Below are 20,327 nucleotides of genomic sequence, written 5' to 3'. Positions count from 1 at the left end.
TTGGCTGCCGTGGGTAAATTCATTTTTGCTGAATGATGGTGATGGGATTGAAAAAAAAAAAATGAACCTTGGGAAATAATTCAGTAAAATATGGGACTCTCTCCGAGCTGAAGCAGGCCGTGGCAGCCTAGGTTACGAACATAATCTCTTAGCAGTGCCAGTAAAATAAAACAGAACCACTGTTTCAGACACTGTATTTTTGGCAAATGTTTCACTCCTCAATTACTTTCAGAGTTCTTCGTTTCAGTCAACATTATAAGGGTAAGTCAACATTTGTCCTGGCAGCAAGCCCAAATTTGTTATTTTATTAGTCTGCTACTGGTTAAATTGGCCCAAGATTAAACACATCTAATAAATAGCCCTAAAATATTGAAGTTTAGTAGAAGACCACATTCAAGTTCTCTTACACAGGATGTTACTATTAACCTTGGGCAGAGGAGAAATGTACACCCACACCCCAGCTAAGTTCCTTTTAGCAAACGCCAGCCCATTGCCTGAAACCCATTTTGGTCATGCCCAGACATGGTATTGCAGACCTTCAGAGAAAGAGGAAGCCAAATGTTTAGCTCTCTCTGCGGTCCCTGGATCCACATCTGCCTTCCGAACGTCAAGAAAACTCTTACTTTCTTGAGGCAGACAGGGCCAGACGCTCAGGGCTGGTGCACTTCAAGAGTCTGACCTCCTGGAAAGGTCTCAGGGCTTCCACCAGAGTCATGCCTCTGTGGCCCTTAAGGGAAGGCCAGTTCTGAGCCCAGAAGATATTTTCTGACAATTAGATTCAGGTTATGCACTTTTTGCAAGGCTGCCACAGAAATGATGTGCCCACCATGCTACACCCATCTGTAGGTCTAGAAAATGGAGTCTAGGCACACACTCCTGTTTGCAGAACGCTAACAAGGTACCCGGAGGTGGCAGGGGTGGCCTAATCCCAGGCACAGGGCCCAGAGGAAGGCCTCCTCTGTGGTTCTGGGGTTTCGAGGGCAGTCATTTCCTACTGACTTCTTGGGAACCCTTGGGTGGGTGGGGTATAAATTCTGCATTTGTTTTTCTCTGTAAAAGGGACTCCCTGGCTTCCCCTTGGGCTGAGTTGGAGGGGAAGGGGAAGAATAATGCCACTGGGGATTCCATCCCCACTTCAGGGTTTGGGAACTTCCGTGTACAGCCCTCAAGGGTACTTTAAGGATATTTGCTGAGGCTTCCCCAGAGTTTAGGAACAGGCCGGAAGTCTCAACAGCAAGTGACAAGGTTCTTATCACACTGGCCTAAAGAATGTGTTGATTCTTTGCAAAGGATCTAAGGATAAAATATGAGCCAACCTTCCTAGCCAGAGCACAATGCCCTATGACCTCGAACCAACAATATGACCTCCATGGGCTTGGTCTCCTCCCCTGTGAAGTAGGGGTGACTCTCCTACCCCCTCACAGAGCTGTTGGGAAGGTGACATGAGATCATGTGTGTAATGTGCTTGGTACAAGCCTGTCCCATAAGTTGCCTTCTGCAAATATCAGATTATTGCCCTTATTTCTAATGCCCAAGGAGAGGTGTGGTCTCTCCCCGAGCCTGCTCTCCTGTCCTCATCCATTTCCTGCAGCACTAGATTTTGCCCTGGGCCTCCCAAGGATTAAGCTGGGAACTCCATGTCACCTGCCACACCACAGTCTCACCAATGACATGCTCCTGCCACTAGGCCTCAGGTTATGAGACCACATATTTTGATTCCACATTCCTGCCTTGCCTTTCTTCCTGCAGCTTTATCATCTGTTTAGTCAAGCTCTGGCTGGATAGAGCAAAACTGGGAGTTGTTTGGCGGGATCCAAGGTTATGTCGGAGGAGAGGAAAATGTCAGCCATGAAATCCCAAGATAAGAACCTGAGTTAGGGAAGGGAATCCAAGTGGGGCCTGAGGTCTGCATCAAAACTCTCCTACCCCTAACCCAACATTGCTAAATTATGGTCTAGAAGAGCTGGTCTCCAGTCTTGCCAGATCCTAGTACTATCTGGGATTAGGCACTGCTAGGAACTCAGGGTGTTCAACCCATGTCAGATGAGCAAGGTGGAATTTTTCCCCAAATAACAAATTACTTTGGGCTTCCAGAAAGGACCATTCAGACTCACTGGCATGTCCTTTCTCTTTTTCATCCACCTATTGTCCTTTGAAGCTGAGCATTATCTTCGTTTCCCAGAAATGGGGGAAAAAAAAAAGGTACAGTAAAAAAAAAAAAAAAAAAAAGATGCTCAGATCTTAATCTCAATGTCCCAAAGGAAGGACAGACTGTTCCAGCTCAATTTAGGATAATCAAACATGTCTCAGGCAAGCAAAACTGACAACCAGATCTGCCATCTGACTGAAGATTAAGCTGGGACGAGGAATCCCACATATACCTGCTGGGTAAAACCTCTGACCAAGGGCACGAGGTCAGCAGGATGAGAACATGGACCCCCTTCTCCTGTGGCCTAGTCAGCTTCTGTTTTTGACAAGAACAATATCTGAGGAGATGAGACTTGCAGAAAGGTGGCTTCCAGAGAGAAACAGAAACTAGATTTGCCATACTCCCTGGTACTCCCCAGCTGTCCCTGCTAGCACAATTTATCCCTTCAAATCATTGGGCTCACATGAATCCTGAACAGCACATGGCTCCAGTGAGAACCAGGGAAAACTGCATTTGGGGTTTCAGAACAGTCTGCTCTCAACTGAGAACAGAATACACAGAAATCTGATTATTCAAAATGGAAAAAGCTACCAGTGGCCCAGCCATAAGGGATTGATTGAATTAGGAATAAAATAAAATAAATGTTAAACTTTCCTGTTTTCAGCTCTCCGCTGACATCTTACCACCCACTGAGCAATGGTATGTAGAAAAATAAGGCAGAAAGCACGCTGTTCAGGAAGCTATGAGGTAGGTCATCTATGATGGATTCATATGGCCCTTCTGTTGCCCCCACAAACCCCAACTGAGCACATGAATAGCTTCAAATGTTATCTTTGGGAGATGTGCGTGTGTGTATGAGTGTGTGTACACACACACTCATATGCACACACACAGAACACAAGACTATCTTTGTATTTGAGAAAGTTTTCATTCTGTAGCACATTTTTAATGACAGGAATAAAAAAATGCCCACTAACAATGGATTTTTCCAAAGACTGGGAACAAACACTGGCCCTCAGTACTGTGCATTTGCAACCTTGAAACATAGTGATTATGTGTTATTTCTAACTCTGAGCAATTAATATGCATCCAGATGTATCATTATCTACAGTGTATTAAAATTCAGAGCCCTGCGAATTTGAAAAAGCGTGTATCACGCACGACAAAGGAGGCAGAAGCCTCACAGACCTGTGCTGCTCCCCCCACATCACTTGCAGCTAATTTCAATTTCAAAGTCACAAGAGAGAAAATGAATAGACAATGCAGTTGACTTAAAAGAAAAGAAGTAGATACAAACCTGTGATTTGACTGTTTGGCTTTGTAAAAAAAAAATGTTGGTTTAGCCATTGGAGATTCAGTGGTAAGGGATGCCAGTAAGAGTTTCCAGAAAAGACAAAGGCAGTTTTGTGGTAAAAGAAAAATGTTATTTATTGTGGAAGAAAGGGGCGAAATTCCCACGAGTCTTCAGCTCAGGCCATCTACAGATGGGAGGGTTCCTTTGAAAGACCACGTGGGGTCTAACCTGGCAAGATTTCCCTGGAAAAGTTTCCCTAAGTGCCCTCAGGGATTGAGGGAAAGTCTCACTGCCAGGGGATCGCTCCTCCTGCTCTACTGTTTAGGCATGAGGCTCTGGGACTGCTCCTGAATTTACAAAGCAGGGCTGCACAGAGTGGCGTTGGGGCCACCTAACCCTTCAAAGCCTCCAGAATTGTCATTAAATTACATGCTGCCAGGTTCCCGACCTACTCACAGATTCCGGCAATTTTCTAGAAGCAGAGAAGTCGTCCCACACCTGACCCAGGTGTGACTCATCTGTCAAATAGAGAAAGAAGTGCTAGACAAAGGGGGACCCCTGGGTGGGGAGGAGGAGGCACCAAGAGTCTTGGAGTCCCCCTGCGCCAGGTGTTGGCACTCACACACTCAGCTATAGCATACATCACCTCATTTTATAAAAGAGGAAGCAGGTGTTCAGGGAAGTAATGTGACTTACCCCAAGTCATACCCAGTAAGAGCTGAAATTCAAATTCAAATCTACCTGACTTGAAAGCTTTCCCTGCCACCCCCACACCGGCTTCCCGGGATACACAACTTCCTCTTATAACATAATAGCAACAAGACTGACAATGACTTCGTGCCAGGCTGTGCCAAAGTGCTCTCTATGCACAATTTCCTTGATTTCTCTTAAGTTAGAACTATTAATATACCCGTTTCACAAAACAGGCAACTGAGGCTCAGAGGGGTTTAGAAGCTTTCCCAGGGCTGCTTCTCAGCAAGACCAGTGATCTGAACCGAATCCCTGCTCCATTCTTAAGTCCTGTGGGAAATAAGGATGGCAGAGGCAGGACAATGGAGACTGAGGCTGGGAGTGGAAAACTTGAAGCTGTTCATTCCACATTCAAGCCCTGTCACTCTGGAATCGGCAGCCCTCCTGTCTTTCCTCCTCCTACCCTTCCCCAGCATCTCAGAGTGCCTGGCCAGGTGCCCAGGTGCCCTGCTCTTGTGTCCCCAGTGGACACTGTCCCCTGTTAAGGCACCCCTGGGGAATGGTGTGTGAGCATCCAGCGCCAGGGGGCTAACTGGATGACCACCCCCTAGGACTGCCCTCCTAGTAGTCTGTCAAAATCCCCAGTGAGATTGCCTGCTTCCCCATTCCCTTTTTCTGATTGATGATCACTCTCTGTTAAGGCTCTGAATGACTGGGTCCAACTCAAGAACAAGTTCCTTGAGGACAGAAAGTATGTTTTTCTCTTTCAAACTCAGGAGAAATTGTTAGGTAGAGTCTGATCTGACAATCAAAGAGCATTAAGGGTCATTTCTAGCTGTTCGACTCTTCACCAAGTTGTATCCATGACGCTCTGGAATTTCCCCACATTTCTAACAAAGGATCTATTTATAATTAAAGCACCCTGCTAATGAATGGGCAGGATGAACTCTCAAAGCAACCTAATCCTCCTCACCTGCACCAGGTCTGTCCCTGTGGCTGGGGCTTGGTTAAGATTCCCAGATGCTGTGTGTCAGATGGGAGACAGGCTTGGGGATGGAGGACAAGCTCTTCATCTCCCATGGCCAGGGTGCCTCTCTACCCTGAACTCACACTCCACTCCCTGCTTGAAAGTCATTCTGGGAACATCAGAAAACCATACTAGATTTTTTTTTTTCATCCTGCCTGGCAGGAATGAACTTGAATCTTGCCAGTGTGCTTGGAACATCTTTTGTTTTTTAAAAAAATAATGGCCAGTGCCAACTCAAATCCCTGGGAAGTTGGGTGGGTATTTCCTACAGAGGAAAGAGTGACCTCCCAGTAGACCCCTTGATAGGGATGATCAGCCACAGCTTCCACTCCGCTGATGTGCACTGAAAATAGATGATGCTGTTGTTGCCAATGGTGCAAGGAATGCTTGCTCTCTGCAAACCCTCTGCAACCTTATTCGTTTTTCACAGTTCCCTTGGAAATTCTCATTTACAGGTAAAGAAACTAAGGCTATAGAGGATGAGTCACCGTTGGAGATCTCTTGGCTCACAAGTGGCCAACTTGGGATTCAGACTTGGTTCAGTTCACCTCTCAAATCCAAGTTTCCAGCCACCACACTCTGGGTCTGCCCCAAATTAAAATACAGTCTTGCCCAATCCTTCCCTCAGGGTGAATGGGAAAAGGAAGAGGATGGGTTAAATGATTTCAGCTGGAACCTGGGAACTTTGAAGATTTGAAAAGAAAAAAAAAACAACTTTGTTCTTAGAACAGAAATCCAATTTTTTTTAAATTTACCAACATCTAGTCCAAGAAAATTTTCTATGACATACTAAAGTCCATTTTTATCTATTTAAAAATATTAATATCTGAAATCTGGGTCCTATGTTCAAAGTCCAGATTTAAGTTTTAGTCTGTAAGCAGCTGTAACCAAACTTGGGAAGCTACTGCTGCAGAGCTCTGGTCTAGAAGAACCTCAGAACAGGAATGCTGTTTCCAAACTCTCCCCCCACCACTGTTGACAATTTTTTTGCCAATGTATAGGCCACCTGAACTATTACATAGTTAATGTTTCCTTAAATTACTCATCTTTTACTTAAGTAACCATATTGTAAAAACAAACACTGCATCTGCCATAAATAGAAACTTGAGAAAATGAACCCTATTATTCAATTCTTATTAGATACTCTTGCCTGCTGAAGCTTCTAAGCCCGAGGCCTGAGCTTTGTTAAAAGGGGTGGGGGGGTGGTGGCGGACAGGGACAGGGACTAGCAAGTGATATAGAAAGGTGTTAAAGACACACTAGCTCTGAACTAAGACTTTCACCTCAGCACCTTCAGAAGGATCAGAAGGACAGGAAGAGATTTGAAAAGAGAAAGTGATTCAAACTTATTGTGTGTCTTAACTCTGTATCCCCTTGTCCCTGGTGTCCTTCAGGCTACCACAAATGGTATGAAACCCACCTTTTGGGAAAAAAGGGATCCAAGCCAATCTTCTCATTTCAGAAACAAAGACTCCAAGGTCCCCTGAGCCTACTTGTGTCCTGTCCCTGGCTAGTAAGGAGGCTCTTGTAAGAATCAGCTTAGAAATAAATGCTGCTGGAGAAATTCAGATTTAAGCATTTACAAGTCCTCTAAAGCAAGTTCCCACTCCTTGATGCTGAGCCACAACAAAGCCCACTCTCCTCGGCCCTTAGAGAGCAGACTAAAGCCTTCAGAAACTGCAAGAGAAAACCAGGCCTGTCTTCAGATGTGTTCTCTTTTGAAGTTGTCCAATCTAAGTCACCATCAAACAGCTGAGTGGAGGGTGACTTTTCACCATGTGTCTCTGGCTGACACTTAAGTTACCATCAATTTTTTCCCCTCTTTAACAGTCTGTTTCCTTCACAGTGGTTTCAGACCCTTTCTGTAAGACCACGCCCAGAAGCACCTAAGAAAACCACCAACCAGCAAAGAGGATGGCTAAAGGTGTGTGGGAATGAACAAGACCCCAAAACCTAACAGGAACTGATGAGCCACCCGCACCCCTCCCCCACCTGTGCGAAGTCAAACATAAGAAGAGTCTTAAAAAAAAAAAAAAAAGAAGAAGAGTCTTCACCAGTGGCCTTTAATTATCTTCTCTGTGTTTGCCTGGGGTCGTTCTTGACATGCCTGCGTCATTTGGGGATTATGAAATGTTAGCATTTCAATGTAAGATAAGACACTTGAGAGGGACGCTTGCACTGGCCTTGTGCTGGGGCCAGAGAGCACACAGAGGAAAGACTTATCACTTGTCCTCCTGGGGTATCAGGCCTGTAGCTCCTTCAAGTTCCACCCGCTGTCTGCTTCCCTTTTCCCTTCTGTGGCGTCTTCCTCCAGGAAGACTCCAAACTTCCAAATCTGACAAGGGTTGCACCGGCTAAACATTTACCTTTATGTATTTTTTTCAAGATCTTGATGTAGGCTCTCGGTTTTATTTCACTCTAGTGGTATCTAAGGAAACCGTCCCCTCGGGGGAAATGCTCTAGTTCCCCTTACCCTTTAATTATTGCCCCTGCTGCAAACATTAGACCTGCAGAGCTCAGGAAGGCATCATTTTAAGGGATGTCATCTACATGCACAGAAGGTTCTGCCTATCCATTTTTTTGTTTTGCTTCTTGTTTAATAGCGATCACACGTCAAATATAAAGCAAGCTTTGCACTTGAACCTAGTGTGCAGGCCACAGAATGGGCCCACCAGTCCACTGGCTGCCAGGTGAGGTCTCTGCACACAGCGTTCTAAGTTTAATGGGGTTCACTCTGAATACTCCCAAAATAGCGCTGCTTACCAACTTCACTCAGGAACATGACTGGGTTAAGCCAGCACTGCGGTATGCCAAGCAGTCAAGGCTGGACAAGGAGGGCCCAACGTTTTGGCCCTGCTTCCTCACATCTCTGAATCTCTGTTTCTTTGGTTGACAAACAAAGAGGACAGTCCTTGTCTTGCTCAGTGCCTTCCGCCAGAGCAAGGTTCAAAGGAAATCATACATGGGAAAACATCTGCGAGGGAGGGACAGGGGATGCTGATAGAAACACATCCCTTCCCCCACCTCCCTACATCCCATGTGCTCATGCAGAAATTTAAATGGGTTAGGTCATGTGTGTAATTATGCTCAACTTTTTTCCTTTTTATTTTTTACAAGAACATTAAGGTATTTCTGTTGGCTAGTGTGTAATGGCTCAAAGGATGTCACTGATCCCTGTGCCAGAGACCATTGTACATGGAGTTATCCCCTCATTAGGTTAGAGAGGGTGTTGGCTTTTCTGTCTGTTATAAATAAATAGGAAAGGATGCTTAAATGAAATCAGACAGCCAGACTTCAAACTTCAGCTCTGCCATGCACAGCAGTGTGATCCTGGGAAAATTACTGAATTTCTCTGATTCTTAGGATCCTCACCTTTAAAATGGAGATAATTATACTCAGCTGAGGAAAAGAATATAAAAAATGCTTTGAAACCTATAAAATGCACAACCATACAACATGATCATTATTGCAAATAATATTATTTTTTAAAGATTATTTATTTATTTATTTATTTGGCAGACAGACAGAGATCACAAGTAGGCAAAGCAGCAGGCAGAGAGAGAGAGAGAAGCAGGCTCCCTGCTGAGCCGAGAGCCCGATGCGGGGCTCGATCCCAGGACCCTGGGACCATAACCTGAGCTGAAGGCAGAGGCTTAACCCTCTGAGCCACCCAGGCACCCCTGCAAATAATGTTATTATTAACAACTCTGGACACATAGCATTTTCCCCCCAAGAGCTGGAATACTGGGTCCAGAGATTTGAATCTTTTTTGTGTGTTTTAATATACACTGATGAGTACCCTCATTCCCTAAAGATGCATGTTATTTCCCTGCAACATCCCCAGGACTGGGTTCTATCATGTCTTTAAAATATTTGTGATGTCAATTAGGTATGAAACAGCACCTATTATTATTTACCTTTTTCATTTCTATAATTTCTACTACAGTGAACATTTAAATAATGTTTACGTTCACAGTTCCTTGTGTGTGAACTACCTATTTGTGTCTTTTCGCCTATTTATCAATGGACACCATGGAAGGTCCTTTTACATCTGTATAAGTTACTTATATGACAAGTATTAATTTTTCAATTTGTCATCTCTATTTCAACAATCTTTTTCAACATATGAGTCTACTTCTCTTGCCTAAGGAAGCACATTAAACATAACAGACACCTTGTTTGTTGATATAGCATTACACAGTGTGTTTGTGGACTGATCAATACTCAAGATTTCCAAGCACACTGAGGATGTCTGGTGGAAACAAGCAAGGAAGAGAAAGAGATTGGACAGTATGTCTCATTTGGAGAAGTGAGAGGAACCAGGATCTAGCCAAGAGAAACAAGCACCTGGGGGAAGTGTGTGTGTGTGTAGAGTGGGAGTAGATGGGGAGAGATAGCAGTTTGCAAATATTTAAGGAGGTAGGACATGAGCAAGTATTACTATATAATATTCAGTTGCAGGAAGCAATGTTACAATTAAGAGAGGATTTTTTCATGAACTACACTGTAGAAAGACAAAATGTACAGGCTCAAAAGGTAATGAGTTCTCTATTTCTGGAGATGTTTAAGCAGAAATTGAAAGGATCCAGCAGCAGGTTAGCACTGGGTTCCATATTCTCAACAGGCTTCTCCTATTCTAAGGTTCTCGAATGCAATGACCCTGGGTCATTTCCCGGAGGCTGGTTTTGTTTGTTTGTTTCATAAATCCCCGGAAAAAAGGCCTGTTTTGCTACTCCTTGCCTCCTCATCTTAAGAGCCAAGAGAGGAAAAAAAAAAAAAAAAATCCAGTGAATTTACCGTTAAGACCTCTGGTTCTGCTCCAATTAATTGAAGTTTAGTAATAATCGGGGCCGCCTTCTCCAAAAGAACACAATGGCTCAAACACAGAAGGTCCAGACACAAGTGTTTCTGATTTAAAAAGAACCACTCCTTTCCCAGCCAGTTGAAGGTTCAGAAGCCTTTCTGGATTAACGTGTGACACGGCCTCTTCTAAGCTAATAACGGGTGTCAAGTAATTAAAAAATGGAAGGCATTAGAAACCACTGGCCTTCATTCTTGACAGCCCATGAGTCAATACAAAAATAAATGGCAATGCAATTCACAGCAATTTCCTCATTTTGTGTGTGACCTGTACCCATGACCAACGCTGACAAATTATGGAAGGCAACTGCATGCATCCATCACTAATGAAGTAGCCTTTCTAGATATACACATGCCATTAATAACAATTACATGTGCATAGGGCTTTGCAAAATTAGGATATGATCAGTAATTTATTTTCATTCAGTTGTTATGAAAACAGTGGCACCAGTCCAGGATTTTACAGGCAATTGGAGAATGTCTTGAGAAAGTGACACAATTTGCAACTATCCAGATGGAAGTCAGGGCCTTCCAGTTATTGGTTTAGGTGGAAGCCTGGTGGTAAATGTAGATAAGCAAAATGACTAATTGCAGAACTAACGGTGTCACCTCCACAGCGCTGAGCATGCGGAATTCTGCCAAAGACCAGCTCTTTGGCGTTGAGAAACAGAGAACGGAAGTTAACCAAAACCCTCCCAAATGGACACTTGCAATGCCCACTCCTTGGGGTTGTAGCCATTCTATGAAGTGGGCTGCCAGAAACATCGACTAATGGTGGGGTCTCCCATCCAGACACTCAGGAGAAAGGAGGCTTCTGGCTGTAAGGCTATTTGCTCCAGCAGGGGCCCTCAGCCTTCATGGGTTATGTGGTGAAGAGACCAGTGATTTAGTCATTTAGCTGCAATGTGATGTGGTTGGGAAAGTACAGACCTCAGGGTCAGAGTGGGGTGTGAATCTTGGCTCCCCACCTAGTAGCTCAGCCATCCTGGAAGGGTTATTGCCCAGCTATGAGCCTCAGTTGCTTCTTCTACAAAAAGGAACAAATACACCAACCTCATAGGATTGTTGTGGGGATAAAGAGAGGGCCTATAGTAAGGCCCCTAATGCCCTCGTGGGCATAAAACAGCCCTCAGAAAATTTAAGACAGTAATCATTAATTAAAACTGTTTGGGGAATCTTTTTAAGATGCATAAGTCTTGATGATGATGATGTTATTTATTGAACACTTACTATGTGCCAAACACTGGACTAAGCACTGTACATGAAACATCTCATTGACCCTCACTATGATCCTAGGAGGCAGAACTCTCATCATCCCCATTTTACCACTGAGGGCAACAGGGCTTAGAGAGGCCCAGGAGCTTGTCCAGGGTGATACCACTAAGCAGGCGGTAGAGATGACATTAGGACTCAGTACAGAGCTAAGACCCTGAACATCCTCAAATGTACACATGTAAAGTCAACATGTTTTCCTTTAATAGACCTTTTCCTAGCTCAGGTACACCTTATCCTGGAGGCCCAAGACCCCCAAGACCCCATCTGAACAAGCCTCAGAATCATGGGCTACATGATCATAACCAGATCCTATCAGCAAGCAATGGCATTTACCTGGATAACTCCATGTTGCTCCCCTCCCAGCAAGACCCAAAGTCACATGATTCATGGAGTCTACTTATTTGGTCGCTTGAAGAAATACCAGAATTCTAACTGCAAAAACTCCTCAGAACTATTTCCATGCAGTTGGTTGTATATTCTTTCAACTCGACACTATATGATACAGATTCCAAGAAATGTATGAATTACTGGAAACCATTTGACTCCTTTAGCTCTCCAGCTGGCATGCAAGGAGTACAGCCCCAGGTGCATACAATTTTCAAGTCCACATGTGGACTTACTGGGGCATAAATTACGGCAGGGGCACAGGGTTCACCTTACCCTTTAAAGCTGAAGCTTAAGAAGTACTTCCCCAGTTACAGAAAGTACTCATGATTATATGTTTAAAAGAAAATATTTTAAAGCATTTCATACATCTGTTAAGTTTTCATTCTGCTCCCTTTTTCCTCAGAGGTAAACACACTTACGTGCCACAAAGTATGTTGGTATGAAATGCTGTTCTAAATCTATTAGGAAACCTGGCATCGGATCTTGGTTCAGCTGTGGATTTTCCTCATGGCTTTCTGCAAGTCACCTCCCCTCAGTGTCTTTATTCATAAAGTAAGGAGAAAGAATATTAACCTTACAACATGGTTAGGGTCTCAGGTGAGACACTAGACGTGGTACTTATAAAGAAATAGAGTTCTGTCATTTCGAGCTACATGTCATTCCAAGGGCCACACAAGGCTACTGGAGGAGTCAAAATCAGATCATGTACTTTTGAGAGACAAAGGCAATGATTACAAATACTGCTAACTAAATCTGGCCTAATTCTGACCAACATCTGAGATAGTGAACCTTGAAACCAAAAGTGAGTAGTCCATCAAATTGTTAGCTATATTCTTAGAAAGAAAATGATGGAAACATCTCTTTGTATTTTCATGAAAAATGAAATGGACTCTTAAAATCTTCTCACCAGACTCCAGCATCCTTAGGGAACATATCCACTCATCTGAGCTTTCTTTCTTTTTAAAGAATTGATTGGGTGTGAGAGAGAGAGAGAATCCCAAGCAGACTTCATGCTGAGTGCAGAGCCCGACGTGGGGCTCGATCTCACAACCCTGAGATCATGACTTGAGCTGAAATCAAGAGTTAGATACCACCCAGGCACCCCCGAGCCTTCTTTCTTTAAAGGCAAACCTCCCCATGTGGAAATAGTGACTTTTAACTTATAATCAGTATAATTCATTAAGAGCTAACAGCTTTCCTTCTGGTCACTTGATCAGGTGCTCACAGCAGTTAACATGCCTGGAAGGACCAGTCCCTCCTGGCATGGGAATAAGCAAAACATACATTAAGTGAAGCTACATCAGTGATCAGAAGAAACAAGCTTAATCATGCTCACGTGATACCACGTTTCTCTGTGAAAGTCAAGAGGCCATGGTCTAAAACAGACTAAGCTCCTTGGATTTCATAATTAATGATTAGAGCTAGAAGGATCAAGCTGGTTTTGGGTATTAAACAGTTGCAACCCAACTCATCACATCCACGCCATATAGAAATGCCAGATTAGGAAGCAGTATTACATTAATATTGTAATCCACGTAGAATACTTCCAATGTTTAAAATAAATATTTTAAAGAAAATAATCTTTAAAAATAAACATCACTTTTTTTTCTTTCACTGGAAATTATCACTGAAATTAAGAAAATTACAAAGCACTTAAATCTCAAGTAGAACTTTAGTTATCATTTGCATTTAAGAGAATGTTTGTTGTACATTTTTCACTCAAGTGTATGGTATTGAACGCATATCACTGCACACCAAACCCTTCCCCACAAGTTCTTTCCTTAAGTACCTTCCCCCAGAACACCTCTGCAACCGCAGAAACCATGCTAGAAGGCACTTGCCTGTGCAGTGCTACTCCCCATAGCAAATTCCGAAGGAACTGCCATTATGTCTAAAGGGCACAGGTGCTTGCTGCAAATGCCTTTGAAGGTCAAAAAGTACTTTGGATAAGCCAGTCCTTCTCTTTACAACCACCTTCTTTTTGGAAAAAAAAAAAAAAAAAGATTGACCTTAAAAAATTACTTATTAGTTTCATAGGAATTAACAGTCAGTGCCTAATTTATAAACATGTATATAATCATGTTTTTCAAAAGGCCTACCAGAATATGCTGTTCTTTAAACACTTACAAATAATGATGACACCTGCTGGTAGAAAATATATTTTAGTTAATTGCTGATGGAGAAGTAAGGCCTACAAGGGTTGACTGTCTTTTGCACGGACAACGAAACCAGAAAACTACCCCCTACACTGTACACTTCAGTTTCTTTTTCCAACTTTGCCTATTTGTCATTATCAGGAAACGAAGCTAGGAGATGCACTGGACTAGATCTCTGCCTCAAGATGTATAGAACATGTATGATACTTCACTGAATTAAACTGCACACATACACACAAAACACTCAATGGGGATACCTGAAAAATATTTACCATTTCAAAAACTGTTCCCCCCATCCTTCCTTCCATACCAGGACATCCCCATAAAAGGAAAACAAGTCACATTTTATAATTTGGAATTGGCTCCCATGAAGAAAATTAGTATTTGACATTTGGTGACACATTTCTTTCTCATCACATCTGTGACATACAGATTTATTTCTCTTCTACATATAAGAATAAGAAAAGATCAAGCAGATAAGTTTTACCTAAGCCTTTAGCCGAACTACGCAGAAAACACAGGACTAAGGGAGAGCAAGAAGGGACTAGTTAGAGTCCAGAGCTGTTCTCATTATTCTTTCCTTTGATCCATTTCAATTTATTAATTCAACTTGGTTATGCTTCGCTTCCTTCCAAAAGGAGTTTGAGAGGATACTAGCTTCACTGCTCCTACATTCATTAAATTATGATGTTCCTATTGAAAAATCATTATATCCATTCCAAGCCTGAACAACCTGAATTCTATGCTGGTGCTATCTTGTCAAAACTTAAATAAGAGTCCAAACACCATTAAGGCCATTACACTTCCACAGCTGCTGGGAACAAAAACTCTTTGTGAAAATATACAACTGAGCCGGAGTGTTGGGTGGGGGTGGGGGAGAGAAGTTAGTTGTGCTCAGCTTACAGAAAGCTGATTACAACCGGAGACTGTTTGGAGTCTTGTCAGCTTAGAGCATCTCTTGTTAGAGGCAATGAATCTTTGATGCTGTCCTCCCGAATATGCAAAATTTGGTGAGCCAAGTGCACACAGCTGAGGAGACCCAAGGGTAGCGGGTGGGTGGAATCCTCAAGACTGCCACACCAAGGTCGGATGCACTTCTGCCTCCAGACTTTCCCCAGTCATGGTTGGACAGAATGAAAATCTCTCAAGTAACACACATGAGCAGCAGTGATGAGCTGGGTCCTTTGGGTTCCACTATAGCTTGGCCACAGCAAAGCTGTGGTCTAGTGGAAGCAACTATATTCCCTAAGACCCTCAAAGACAGAGAAGGATGCTTTCTCCTCTAGCTGAACCCAACCTATAAGACCAGTGAGTTCTCTGCAGAAGTAAAAGACAAGATTAAACACAAGCCAGGAGGGCTCTCTCATATCACCCTCAAGGCTCCGAAAAGTTCCCTCCCTGAAAGGGAAGTTTCCAGTGTTCCAAGACAGCTTCCCACTCCCCCAAGGAGTTTAATTCATTTTCAGGATCCATGGGCAAGACCCTCAGATTACTCATTTAGCCCCTAGACCCCCCAGCTGAGTGACCCCACTGGCCACAGATGACAAACAGAGATGCCAGGTCCTGTCTTTGCTGCCAAACAGCTGCAAGGTCAAGCTTTACAGATGAGATGACTCCCAAAGGCCTCCTCTTGTTCCCCAACCCAGGTAAGAGGAAAACCAAGCTTAAAAGGTAGCTCTTCACTGACATCTGGGCCTAAGGATACAGTAAGAGAAAGTTCCTCTGCCAGAAGGTTGACAGTCTGAGAGCCCTGAAGGATGCAACAAAAGCCAGGGCAAGGAGGCAGCTGCTCCCTGGCCCAGAGGAAGAGGAACAGGGACAGGGGAGGAGGTTCATGATGATCCACAGAGAAGGGGCAGAAGAAGGCAGGCAGAGACAGAGTGAGACATGGGGGGAGAGAGTGTGTGTGCGAGAAATGGGGAGAGGGAAAGAGAGGGAGGGAGAGAGAGGGAGGAAGAGGGAAAGGTATTAGGAAGGAGAGAAGGTGGGGGAACACACTGAATGAGAGATGCAAGCATTGAGAGACTAACACAGCGAGGGAGCCGAGAGAGTGAGAGATGGAGCAGGACAGAGGGAAAGACAGACGGACCCGGAGAGGTCCAGGTGGGGACCTACCTCCGCGTCCTTGGCCGGACTGCTGGCCGGGGGTACCTCCAGGCTGCAGTTCGCCCTCTTGACCGTGAGGTAGAAGGGGTAATCCTTGGCCACCATGGTGGCTGCCGGGCCTGCTCTTTGGGATGTCACCGCTGACCCGAGGCGACCACAAAACTCCCTGGCGAAAGGGGGCCCCAGCTCCACGGTGCCGGGCGGCGGCGTCTGTACCGAGACTGACAGCCGGCTTCTTGCCTGGCGGGACCGATCCAGCTCTCCGGCTGAAAGGGGGGCGGAGCCTCGGCCGGGCCCGCCCAACTGGGGCGGGGCGTGGATGGGCGGAGCGCCGACTCGGCCCCGCCCCGACGCGTCCCCGAAGCACCAGGTACCGCCCGGCGGAAACGCCCCAGCGCCGCGAGAGGCGAACCTGCTGTGGGACCCTTCTTCCCGCGGGCTGGATCCCCGGAACCACCCTGTCCCAGTGACTCGCTGGCGCTCCCAGGGTCGAAGAGGCGGCGGGTGGAACCGAGGCTGGGGCGAAGCCGGGCGGCGGGGAGAGAGCGAGCGTTTTAAAAGCCCACACTAAGAAGAGGCGGTATTCTGTTTTGCCTTCCTCCCAGCCAGCCTCCCCTCACACATTTTTTTTTTTTAAATGAACGTCACTGGAGTAGAATCTATAAACAGAAAGATGTGCCCGTTTTAAGCGTACAGTTAGTTTAGTGTTGACAAACGCAAACGCTCATGTAACCGCTTCCATAATCAGGAAATACATTTCCACCACTTCCAAAGATTTCCTTGGAGCACCTTCCTCTGCACCCGTTTTTAAATATGAAGAGGCTGGTTAGAGGCAGCCAGCGACTCAGGGCAATCTGACAGGGTCCGTCAAGATGAAGCTGTGCAGCGTGAGCCTGCGGGCTGTACCAAGCCTTTCTATAGCAACATGTAAGGAAATACCATTGAAAACCATCCAGAAGGATGCACAGCAAACTTATGAGTCCCTTTGGGGCTAAAGGGAGGCCATCTGTGCCAGGGTGTACACCTGGGGAAAGCAGCCAAGGAGACTTTAAATTTATAGCTAGTCTCAAAAATTTTACAAAAAAAATATACGCTTTACTTGGTAAATTAGAAGTTAATTTTTTAAAATATTAAAATGACCGTTGTCTCAAAAGTTATTTTGTGAACTGCACTGTTGAACTTTCCCCCCTCCTAATCAAAGTCATGACCACAGCAGGTGGTGGTCTGGAGAGATGATGTCTTTTGTTTTGACTTCTCAGGTGTGCAGAAGGTAATGGGAATGGAAATATCTAGACCCTGTTTCAGTATTCTCCGCTTCCAGCAAAAGTCAGAATCCACAGTTCCCACTTTCCAGACAGGAAACCTCATGATACATAGCTCTTTCATCCCAAGTACCAAAACTACAGCCTGAGGCTAAATGCACCCACTTTCTTGTCCAGCTAGTGTGGACAAACTGCCCTCAGAAAAGGGAGAATCTCTCTGGCCAGTTTTGCTAGTCCTGCTTTTGCCACACATGTAAAGGAGACTCTTGAATTACTGGTTTCCAGTTGAGATTGAAGAAAGAACCTGATCTTTTTTCTCCCTGAAATACGTACCCTGGGACTCCTGGGTGGTTCAGTCGATGAAGCATCCGACTCTTGATTTCAGCTCAGGCCGTGATCTCAGGGTCCTGGGATCGAGCCCCACATCGGACTCCATGCTCAGCAGGGAGCCTGCTTGAGTATTCTCTCTCTCTTCCCTCTGCCTCTGCTCCCCTCAAATAAATAAACCGATCTTAAAAAATATATGTATACACATACACCCTATTTATTTATATATTTATATAGGATATATATTATATATTTATTTATGTGTAATATATATATTATGTATCATTTATATGCTATCTATACTGTAAAGCAGTGAGAAGGAGATGACCGAAGAAAAGTTTTGTGGTGAGAAGGGTGCCTCTGGACCACTGATTTTTCTTATTTGTATTCCCAAACACAACTTCATCTTTTTAAACTAAGCTGTGCTGATGGGGAGCTTACATAGATGCTCCCTGTAAGCTTGAGCAAGCTTGGTGGGGACACGAAGGGAAACCTTATCTCCAAGGGCACCCAACTAAAGCAGCCCCTGATTAACTCTGCACCCAAAGGAGGGCCAGGAGAGAAAATGACACACCTCCCACAGGGCTCCCCGGCTGCAGAGGCTATGAGCTGAATCATTTGGAGCTGGTCCTCATTCCCTTCTTCCTGCTCTTCTGGCCCTCATAGGCCCACCATCTCAACTAGATGACTCTGGCTAGCAACAGCTCCTTTGCGGACAGGCTTTGATCCCTGGGAGGGGGGGCCTCAACAGGCCTTATCCTCCAGTTGGGAAGTATACTTCCAGCACTAGGTGAAGAAAAGAATGACCCTAGCTAACCAGAACTGGTCTTCTCACTACAGAATCCTCAGGGCTAGGTAGGAAGTCTGACATACCATGAGCCCAGTGTGGTAATAAATAAGCCCTATGGAAAAGAGGGGACTTGAACCTTGTTTAAGTACAACTTAACTTTGTGGAGCAAAGAATAGTTACATTGGTTGATGAGAAGGCTGCCATATCTATTTCTCTCATCCCATTTTTTTTGCCCCTCCTCAGAAGATTTAGAACAATAAAAATCAATTAATATACATGGCCACATAACACATGTGCAGGAAACTTCTGTGTTTTCTTCTATACATGCTAGGCAAAGGGAGAGAGAGAGAGAGAGAGAGAGAGATTGATTGTTAATGACGAGTAACCATTTAAACAGCGCTGGCGGGGGGAAAAAAAGTATAAGCCCCAAGATGAGTGAGTGTGAAAGGGAAGGTGGGAATCTGGAGTTCCTCTGGGTGGTCTGATGCTTCCAAGCTTTCATAGCATGAACATCTCCTACTATAAATAGGGTTCTGGTGTTTAAAGATACATAGTTTGGGTACAATAAGGCCTGTAAACTGAAGCTGGCAATTTGGGGTATAAAAGCCATGTATGTGGTCCTTGAGACATTTCAAGGATTACAAGGGCATTTTTGACCCCATGCATTTTCTAACTTGTACCCTGACTTTGGAACCTCCGCCGGGTGTCATGCACTGCTCCAGTGTTAGCAGATTCAGGGTTTGGATATTCTGCCTGGATTCCAACCAGAGGTATCTGTGACCAAAGATTTGGTCAGGAAGCAGGCTGCTCTGCACGAGGGTTCCCAAGCACACCCCTGAGGCTGGTGTCACAATTGAGGGAAGCCAGTCCAACTCTGCAGTGCTGCCCAGCTGAGTGGGCCCCCGGAGCCCGGTGTTCCCCATCCTGCCTGTGTGTGTGTGTGTTTATGAGCTTAGGAACAACACTGCCCTCACAGTTAGCTTCACTCAAAGCAATGGCACAAAGTGCCTTTCAGAACTTGCCTTCAGCACAACCCGTTATAATCCTATAAAATGCTTCACAGCCGGGCAGTGTTCCTTGCTAGCCAGGAGCCTGCAGACTGGAATAAAGAAGCCTGTTCTGCGTTTCTAGGAACGGTGCCAAGAGCAGGGCCTGCATTCTCGCCTGGACCGAGTGGGGCTCATTTGTGCTGCTGGAGGAGTGGTGGGCCTCCACACGCAAGCCCACCACTGGTTATAAGCTCCTTTCAGAAGAGCAGACAGCCAGACATGGCTGAGAGACCATCAATCAACTCCTCAAATCCCACTGCTATAGTGAGCAGAACAGGCCCAGCATGAGGCGAAAACTTCAAAAGTTAATGTGGCTGTGGCAATCTTTTCAGCCAACAGGATGATGCCTTGTTCTGTTAGCATTATACTTCACATCAGAGTTAGCGGGTTCTTTTTTTTTCTTTTTTACTTTTTTTTTTTTTAAGATTTTATTTATTTATTTGACAGACAGAGATCACAAGTAGGCAGAGAGGCAGGCAGAGAGAGAGAAAGGAGGCAGAGAGGCAGGCAGAGAGAGAGGAAGGGAAGCAGGCTCCCTGCTGAGCAGAGAGCCTGATGCAGGGCTCGATCCCAGGACCCTGAGATCATGACCTGAGACGAAGGCAGAGGCTTAACCCACTGAGCCACCCAGGCGCCCCAGTTCTTTTTTTTCTTAAAGGCCGATTCATTTGTCCATCCATCCGTCTGCCCATCCATCCATGAATGAAAGAGTGTTTACTACAGAGCAGGTGCTCAATTAGCTACATTTCTCCCCTTTCTTCCCTACCCATTCCTGAACCTCTATGCCAGAAAGGTGTATAGTACATCTGCTCAAGAAATACGGTTGACTTTAAAACACAGCCTTTCAACTAGAACCTCAGCAGTGAGGTGCACGTTTGCAGAAGGAGCTCAGGTGACAGCAGCCAATCCCCTAAAGCCCAGCCTTCAAGCATGTGCACCTCCATCTGCTCCCCTG

General features: G+C 44.9%; 1 protein-coding gene across 4 annotated transcripts in view; it reads right to left on the bottom strand.

The window, feature by feature from the left end:
* Positions 1-20,327, bottom strand: part of ARHGEF3 (Rho guanine nucleotide exchange factor 3) — a 315,292-nt gene that overhangs the window by 55,413 nt on the left and 239,552 nt on the right. Inside the window, exon 1 of one of the 4 annotated variants that reach the window (XM_080807095.1) lies at positions 15,954-16,189. The exons of the other annotated variants lie outside the window; for them this stretch is intronic. Within the exon in view, the coding sequence (XP_080663221.1) occupies positions 15,954-16,049 (96 nt within the window). The 5' untranslated portion in view covers positions 16,050-16,189. Of the gene's footprint in view, positions 1-15,953; positions 16,190-20,327 lie in introns of those variants that run through there. 4 annotated transcript variants of the gene reach the window in all.

Source organism: Martes martes (genome assembly GCF_963455335.1).
Source record: "Martes martes genome assembly, chromosome: 1".
Taxonomy (NCBI): domain Eukaryota; kingdom Metazoa; phylum Chordata; class Mammalia; order Carnivora; family Mustelidae; genus Martes; species Martes martes.
Note: the sequence above shows the minus strand (reverse complement) of the source record. Positions and strands in the feature narration are given on the sequence as shown.